Genomic DNA, 9,262 nt, shown 5'->3' on the forward strand with positions numbered 1-9,262 from the left:
CTTGAAGCCTACAGAGGCAAAGAAAAGAAAAAAGGCAGGCCTAGAGGCCTGGAGCTTTTTGTTGGGAGGAGGTTTCCCTGAGAGGAGTAGTTTCATTTCCCCAGTTAAGTTGCAGTTTCATTTCCCTAGTTAAGTTTCATTTCTTCATGGTTGAAGCAACACTTTCGGTTTTGAGGGAGGAGGGTATATAAAGAGAGTGAGAGAGCCAGTAAGAGCAGAGTCAGGGAAACCAGATCTGAAGAGGGAGCAGGAAGAAGCAGCCTGGAGAAGTCTAAGTACAGGAAGGGTAAAGGAACTTGTGCTTTGCAACTTTTATTTTTTTAAGGCCTTTTGCATCACTCAGCTCTATTGTGTAAATACCTTTAGTTGTGATTTGCTTGCTTTAATTTATCAGTAAACTGTTGTGGTTAAACCCTGTGTCTAGAGTGTCACGTCTACAGCCTAAACCCTATGTTACTGGAAAGGGGAAGGTAAAAGAAGGAAGGTAGGACTCTTAAGGAGGCAAGAGATCCTTAAGGAGTTGCTCAGGGGGTTCAGGTCACAAGGGGAACCCAGACAGTGTGAAACCCCTATGACAAACCAGCTATCAGGGAAAAGGTTGCCAACTTATTAGAGGAAGAAACCTGCCTTGCTCCTGCCACTTTAACAGAAATGTGCTATTAGCAGGTGACAGTTTCAGAGTGTAGAGCTAAGCACAATCTCTCATTATCTACTGCAGATCAGACTGCTTTCAAAGGGATAGTAGCAACATTGGTCAGTTCAAAACTGCCTTTTTTAATGTGGGAAAGAAAACAACAACTAACCATCGATGAAAGGCAAGCTGGATATCAGCGATAATACTTGATAACTGCCACACATCACCTGTCTCTGTGGCTCTGTGACATCTGATAGCTACTGGTTTTAAGGCGGGGGTGGGGGGCTTGTTGCCCTCATTTAGAGTTTTGGCCTACAACTCCTGTCAGCCCTAGCCAGCATAGCCAATGGCGAGGGATGATGAGAGTTGTAAGCTACAACATCTGGAGGGCCACAATGTAGGGTGGCCATGGGCAGAATCCAACAGGGTGCTCACGCTCCCACCAATTCTTTTCCACCGCACTGATTCCCTTCTGCAAGCAGTGGGTCCTGCCAATTCCATTGTGCAAGCAGGACCCACAGCTTACGCAAAGGAGATTTAGCGCTCTGGACACCAAATCACTCTGGACATCAAACCAGGCAGAGCTACAGAGGTCTGCTGAAAAGCTGGCATTCCTAGTTGAGAAAGAGGCTGCCCAACCAATGTCCTAAGCGAACTGCGGCTGTGCCTGTGAATATTGCCTCCAGCAATATGCCCAGGTTTCATGGCGGATGCTCAGGAGTCCTTTGGTGGATGTCGATGTCAAAAGGGGATTCCCTAAGGGTGCGATCCTATGCATATTTAGACAGAAAAAAGGCCTACAACTTCTAGCATGCCCCAGCCAGACTTTCTTCTGTCTAAACATGCAGAGGATTGTGCCTTAAAAGCAGAAAAATGGAGAGATACTGGGGTTAAGCTACTGAACTTTGATTGGCCTTCCTGAAATAGTTGCTTGTCTATTGCAGGAGGCAGCAGCACTTTGTAGCTCCAAGTTTAACGTGACATCATGTGCTTGTTTGTTTTAAATGCAGAATTAGCTCTGGATCAGCTCCCCTCTTAACTTCCATGCCAACGAATTCTCTTCTGTGGTGTACACAGATTACAGCTCCCTCTGGATGAGCTGCCATATTTCTGGCAAGGTTCTGGTAGAGAAATTCAACAAGCAAAGCTTTTCCTGGCTACTTTATGCACCACCAAAAAAGAGGAAATACATCACCAAAATAGAGGCCAAAAGGGGACATGTATCGATGTAACATCTGCATGTGCTAATCCGTAAGTAGTGGCTGTACATCTCACCACTGAGGGGAATACAATGACTGATCCGTGTGCCGGCTGCTCAGTTTGCTATCCAGGTGGTAACATTGGATGGGCAACTTCAAGGCCCCTGTGCTCCATTCTTATTGTGGTTCTTGATCTTTAAACTGGACTTGGACTAGACAGTGATTCAAATAAGGGACACCTTCTGACAGAAGACTCTCCTGTGTAAAGTAGGGCACATGGCCACCATACCCAGAGATGTGGTTGATGGTAGCCATCTGGTGCATCTGCTAAAGGCACAGGAGGAAAAAAGAAGAGGAGGAGGCAGTTGGAGACATTACAACTCCTACTAAAGGTCTCCTCTCCCGACTATTGAGCAGCTATGCCTGTCCCCGCTTGTGGACTGCTCTGGCAAGGCATAGTGGCTCAGAGATTGAACTAGAAATCATGAAGTCTGCAATTCTGTGCCATGAACTCACCAGGTAGCCTTAGCTAAGTCATTTTCAGCCGCTGCTCCACATCTGCAAGGTGGTGATAATAACACAGAGTAGCTTAGAACCACGGGGCACTATCCAACTGTGTCATTCCGCAAGTGCAAATGCTATTGTGCTAGCAGAAACTGTGCGCAAGAGGAGAATCCAACTAAAGTTACATTTGCGCAAGTGCAGTTATGCATTCTGCTTGTGCAACCTGTTGCGCAACTGGTTGCGCATTATATTTGCACGATCCATTGTGCAACCAGCTGCGCATTATGCATGTGTGACCCACTGTGCAACTGGTTCTGCATTAAGCTTGCGCAACCAGCTGCGCAAACGCTTGCGCAACCGGTTGCACAAGCAGAATGTGCAACCACTTCAGTGGAGCTCTGCTAGCGCTACTTGAGTTTGCAGAATGACAGTATTGGATACTGCCCACAGAGTTGGATGCGGCGTTGGAGGTAATCTAGTCCAACCCCATTTGATCCAAGGAAAACTGGTTCCATCGTCAAACTGCTGTTGTCATCAAGATGTTCCTTCTAATGTTCAACCAAAATCTACCCTCCTGTAGTTTAAGCCCATTAGAGCTAGTCCTTGCCTTCTGGAACAGCAGAGAGCAAACCTTTGCCTTCTTCTATGTGACAGCCCTTCAGGTTTTCAACTGATTATTATAAGATAATGTAAGGGAAGTGGTTTGAACATGTTAAAGCACTCCCTAAATGCTTAGTCAGTGTGAATGTGTTTTAACCCAGTGGTTACTAGCCTACTTTGGAGGCTGCTCTGAAGTGTTCTCTTTCTTTCTTTCTTTCTTTCTTTCTTTCTTTCTTTCTTCCTTCCTTCCTTCCTTCCTTCCTTCCTTCCTTCCTTTAATTTCTATACTGCCCAATAGCCAAAGCTGTCTCTTTATTCGGTTGTTTTTATTGTCTTTTAAAAATCTATAGTTATAATTTGGTCTCCCTATGGTGACTTACGCTAGGGAATGGATGTGGGGAGTGCAACCCTGCTGGTTCTCCTGAACCTCTTGGTGACTTTGGTACCATCGATCATCCTATCCTTTGGGGCCATCTATCCAGGCTGGGCTTGGGAGGTACAATATTTTGAAGTTTTCAGTCCTTTTTGGAGGATCTGTCCCAGAAGATGGTGCTGGGGGACTGTTGTTCTACCTCATGACAATCGGTTTATGGGGTACCTCAAGGTTCTATGCTGTTCTCTGTTCTTTTTTCATATCTACATGAAATTGCTGGGAGATCTCATCCTGAGGTTCAGGTTGAGGTGTCATCAATATTTATTTATTCATTTATTATTACAACTACTATTTACATGTATGTGGATGACACTCAGCTCTACCTTTCGTTTCCATCTACTCCAGGGCTGGCCCAAGATATTTTGCAGCCTGAGGCAAAGAACAAGATGGCACCCACTCCTGTTCCATATACAAAAGCTGACTGGACTATTTCTTCAACACTAACAATGGAAAAGCATCCTCCACCACACCTGAAGACAGCAGGTTAGCTTAGGAGGCCCAGGGCACACTGCTTGGCACTGAGCTACCTTCCCCAACACCTTGCTGCTGCTTCCCAGCATCTGCTGCCTGAGGAGACTGCCTCATCTGCCTAATGGTAGGGCCGGCCCTGATCTACTCATCTCAGGGAGGCTGCAGAATTCTCGAACTGCTGGCTGGAGAGCAAACAAGCTGAAGCTTAATCCAGGCAAGATGGAGGTTCTGTGGGAAGGGAAACCAACTATAGATGGAGGCTTACAGCTGGTACTAGATGGGGTTGTACTTCCCTGAAGGACCAAGTACACTGTTTAAGGATTCTCTTAGACAATGGTGTGGAACGTGAGGCCCGCGGGCCAAATCTAGCCCTCCGAGGTTCCCCAGATCATTTGGTGGCTTCCCGGCTTTTGTGCAGTTTTTTCCCCATTCAAAAAGGTTGACATTGTTGGAATATTGCAATCTTGCCTGCAAGTTACTGGAAGGGGGCAGTGTTGCAGTTAGTTAGTTCATGCGAATTTTGACCACCAACAGCCTTAGGATCTCTTAGGATTCCACAGTGTGGTTTCCTATGATTTCTTCTTTTTGCGCCTCCCTTTCCTCCCCCCGCCCCCAGCTTCCACCATTGCTGGGCGCATGTGTGTTTGCTCCTGTGCATCTGCCTGTGTAATAGAACACAAAATGGACTAAACAAACTCTTTTTGAAACTCTACGCTGTACCTGCATTTTATATGCAAGAACATTTGTGAACAAAACCTTTTTACTTTTTCTTCACTGAAGAAGGGTGTGGCCTCCTTCATTATGGCAAGATAGCCTCTGTGTGCACATGTGACTGGTAAACACTCCTTCTGTTTAGCCTTTTGTTTTTTCTCTGATAATTGCCTTTCTAAAAGGAGGCATCATTACTAAATAAACCCATTATTACTAAATAACCCCAGTACCAGCTCGAGTACAGGTGGGTGCAAGGCAGTCAGGTCATGTGACACCCATATTTTACCAATCACACTAGTTGCCAATATGTATCCGGGCCCAATTTAAAGTGCTGGTATTGGCCTTCAAAGCCCTAAATATTTATTTATTTCACTTATATCCCACCTTTCTTCTATTGTGGAACTCAAGGTGGTTACATGTGGTTCCCAGGTGGCCTCCCGTCCAAGCACTGACCAGACCCAGACCTGCTTAGCTTCAGCAAGGTAGCTGCCTCATGTGCCTTCAGACTATGACCTGGGACCAGTTTGGGTCCAGGTTACTTGAAGGATTGCCTTCACGCATACCAAACTACCCACACTCCGAGATCAACATTGGAGGCCCTGCTTATGAGCTCACTAGCCAAAGCATTCAGGCTGGTGAGTGCGAGGGACAGGGCCTTCTCCATAGTAGGCCCCCCACTTATGGAACTCTGTTCAATTGATGTCTGCCAGACCCCATCATTACAGGCCTTCAAGGGAGCCTTAAAGACTTGTTTGCCTTGGCCAATAACTGAGTCAGGATTTTACTGGGTGCCTTTGTGTATATGGTGTTATCTGGTTGTAGTTGTTCATTTGGATTTTATTGTTGTATTGTTGTTTTTATCATTTGTTAATTGTGTTCAGTTTTTTTAAATTTAGCATGCTGCCTTGCGAGGGTTTATCCTAGAAGGCAGCTTATAAATCTTTTAAATAATAAAAAAGTAAACATCTATTGTTTTAACTCTACTGGGCACTCTTGAGTGCCTCTGGTCTGAAGAGTAAGCTTAAAATAAATAATAAAAAATGAACATAAGACAGGCAATCATTTTTAAGATCGCTGAAAGGGGAGACCATAAAATCATTGTTGCTCTTGGTGTACCCACCTTTGTTTGTCCCTCTTAATCTCTGACAAACAGGTTCTGCAGGGTTTTGAAGCAAGCCCCCACTGCCGCAAGACCCTGTTTACTAGATGCAAATAACAGGATGAGTCTACACACCTCAAGCAAGAATGCCTTTATCATATAACACAGACAGCACCCTAAATAACTTTTGGCTGTCTGTCTTCATCCTTTAAAGTCGCAATCCTATGCATGTTTAGACAGAAAAAAGTCCTACAGCTCCCAGCATTCCCCAGCCATCCATGCTGGCTGGGGAATGCTGGGAGTTGTAGGACTTTTTTCTGTCTAAACATGCATAGGATTGTGCCATAAGTGCCTTAAAAACCACTCCCCCCCCGATCTATGATGTCATCACTACGGGCATCTGTACACCAGCCTAAAATCCTGCATTTAAAATGGGGCTTTCTGCTTCCCTTTTAAATGTAGGAGCGCCAGGACTCCCCTCTTCACCCACTTCCTTTTCCCCCTCCCCTTTCCCCGTATCTGAGTCTTCCATTATCTTTCATTGCTCTTGCTCTTCTTCTTGCCGCTTTTACTCTTTTCTTTTGCTCTTTTCTTTTGCGGAACACAACGGGGTAATTTGATAGCTCATTATCTGCGTCCTATTTAAAAATGAAACAAAGGGCATTTAGTGCAGGAGATGCCTTGGAGGTTCATGGTGTCATCTAAAGAGCCCACAAATGACTGTGAAGGAGCAATCTCAATCCCAGGATAAAAGCTCAGTGTGAACGGAACTCTATTTCTCCTTAGTTTCATCACCTTTGTTCACGAGCGAGGCCTCTCCTACTATAAAGGTTGCCACTTTCTTCTTGAGCTAGTATGGAACAGGACACTTCCCAACATGCTCAGTAAAAACAACAAAAACAACAACACAGAGCTCTATGGTCATAATGAAAGACCAATAAGGCACTTTAGGTAGAGCACCTCTGCTCACAGGTGATAGAGCACCTGAAGGTTGAACTGAGAGAACGAATCCATCTGTCTACAGGGCAGTTGGTTGATTTTGAGACTGGATCGCTGTATATTAAAAAAAGAAGAAAAAGGCAGTGTGGTGTAATGGTTAGAGGAGCCTCCCCCCAACCTGGTGCCCCCAGATGTTTTGGACTACAAGACCCATCAGCCCCAGCCACCATGGCCAATGGTCAGTGGTGATGGGAGTTGTAGTCCAAACATCCGGAGGGCACCAGGTTGAGGAAAGCTGGGTTAACGTTTCAGAGTAAAGCCAGGAAGAGCCCGGTTCTGGTCACACTGAATCTCACTTCAAAAGGTGACCCTGGATCAATCTTTCTCTCTGAGCCTAGTCTACCTTGGTCCGTCTAGGCCAGTACAGTCAACACTGACTGGCAGCAGCTCTCCAGTGTTTCAGGAAGGAGTTTTTCCTGCCCTACCTGGAGATGGATCCTGGGGTCTTCTGCATGCAAAGCCTGTGCTCTACCTCTAGGCTGTGGAGCTGTGAGCTTTTTGGAAACGGGTAAGATAAAAGAACGTAATAAACAAAAACCATATTGCATTCATTTACATGCGCACACAAACAACAAAGGACAGTTTTTGTGTCATCTTTGGAAATGCTCTAAATAGGCTGTGCTAACCTGCTATCCTTAATAGCTGGTGTGCGGACAGCCTGGGCTAGCAAAGGCATAGCTTGGGATACCTGTGGCTTGGCATAATCAGAAGCAAGGGATGAAAGCATGGCTTCCCCGGCCGCCCCCCTCCCCCGAAGTCTTCACACTTATGTTGTTTTTAAGCGGACCCCTGAGGAACTCATAACAAAGAGGTGCCTGAGCTCATCATAAGGTCATCGGAGAGCCAGGATTGGAGGCAGCACCCTGCTGAGCATATGCTTAGTGGCAAACCCAGGTTTCCGAGCAGTGTGTGAATCATGGGCTTGAGCACGCTCCGGGAGAGAGATGGCTAGATAGCATCACGGATGCAATGAATATGGACTTGAGCACGCTCCGGGAGAGAGCGCAGGACAGGAAGGCCTGGCGTGCTGTGGCCCACGGGGTCACGAAGAGCCGGACGCGACCGAACGACAACGTGTGAATCAGCTTCAGCATTCGAAGCGGAATCCAGCACATTGCTTGTCTCTATCCTGGCAGCGTCCTCGGAGCACCTCTGACCATCCTCTGTTTACCAGCTCTGCTCTCCTCTCCCCCTTTCCGAGCCGTGAGAGGATCGAACAGGGCACAAGAGGAAGAAAGCGGAGAACCTCCCCTTGCCGCGCGCAGGGCTGCTTCGCAGAGCGCTCGCCGGCTCTCCAAAGCCGGGCGAAAACGCACGACGCCCTCTTCAACCCCCACCAGCCGAGGGTGTCCAGAAACGCCGCTGCTGAGGGGAGCAAGCGGAGTTCGCCCCAGATCCCACCCGCAGAGGCGTCTCCCCGGAAAACGCAGCCGTGCTTTGCCCGTGGGGGGATGTGATGGGGCCCCCCTCAAAAGCAACAGACAGCCCCGCTCTCCGCCGGCTGGGCTTGTCGAAGCAGCTCTGCCTTCCGGCCGCCCCGCTCAGCACGGTTTGAAACGGCCCCCCCCCTCTGCCCGCAGACGCCCCAACTTCTCGCGCCCAGAGCCCGGCCGCCCCCCGCCCTGCTCTGCCCCCGGCTCTCACCTATGATGATGGCACAGGCGCTGGCCAAGCCGATCTCCTTCTTCAGAGCGACTCTGTCCGCGCTGCGGCGGGCGCTTTGGGGGCCGCTCGTGGCGCTCCCCGGCTGGCGCGGCGGCTGCTGCCGGGCCGGCGGGGCAGGCTGCGGAGCCGCGACGCTCTTCCGGAGAGTCTGCTGCTGGTTCTCCCCAGCCATCGCTTCTCCCGAGCCCGGCGGCCGCTCGTCTGGGTGCCCCCCGCGGAAGCCTTCGCCGCTCTGCGGAGATCCGCGGAGCCCAGCTGGAGCGCTCTCCCTGGGAGGCGCATGCGCCGCCTGCTCCTGCTGTTCGAAGGGGCACATCCGAGGACTTCGGAGGGCGCGGGGGGGGGGCGGGGGACTTTGGCCGGGAGGGAGCGCGGGGGGGGTCGCCGCCTCCTCCTCCTCCTCCCCCCCCCTTTCTGCTTTCTCTCCCCCCATCCTCCAAAACCCATTCTGCACAGGCGTGGCCTCCTCGTGCAAGCGCCGAGGGAGAGTGTGGTTTTATTTCATTTTAGTTTTGCACGTGCCAATGGAAGAAAGCCAAGCTGTTGCCTTGCCCTTGCCCTTCATGTAGCAGGATGTACGCGCCCGTGCAAATCCCCCCCCCCCCCGCCGCCGCCGCCGCCGCCGCCGCCGCCGCCGCCCTTCTTTGCCTCCGTATGAATGGAGAAGCGTCAGGAGTTTCAACTGGTGGAAGTTTGGAAAAGCAGGTGCCAGATAGGCGAGGGGCCACAACCGGGGGTGCGGAGGTCAGTGTGGAAGTGCAGGCGCTCATCATGACAGCCCCCAGAGCCACTCCCCCCAGGAGAGTCCAAAATGGCAGGCAGCTGGGTGGATCCATATCAACCAAGCAGTTCTCGCAGTTTGATCTTCACCAGGAGCAGGCCTTTTGCAAAGCTCGCAGGTCTTCATTGCCCATTCAAGGCCAAGCCACCAAAATACTTTTCATTAC

At 49.3% G+C, this 9,262-nt stretch overlaps 1 protein-coding gene across 1 annotated transcript in view; it reads right to left on the minus strand.

Moving 5' to 3' along the window:
• SLC7A10 (solute carrier family 7 member 10) overlaps positions 1–8,591 on the minus strand; it is a 78,784-nt gene extending 70,193 nt beyond the window's left edge. The window contains exon 1 of the mRNA XM_084812431.1: positions 8,295–8,591. Coding sequence (XP_084668557.1) covers positions 8,295–8,487 — 193 coding nt within the window. The 5' untranslated portion in view covers positions 8,488–8,591. The remainder of the gene's footprint in view (positions 1–8,294) is intronic.
• Between the last annotated feature and the right edge of the window lie 671 nt (positions 8,592–9,262).

Source organism: Heloderma suspectum, chromosome 8 (genome assembly GCF_057233095.1).
Source record: "Heloderma suspectum isolate Gila_16-S chromosome 8, 16-S_ref, whole genome shotgun sequence".
In the NCBI taxonomy this organism is placed as follows: Eukaryota; Metazoa; Chordata; class Lepidosauria; order Squamata; family Helodermatidae; genus Heloderma; species Heloderma suspectum.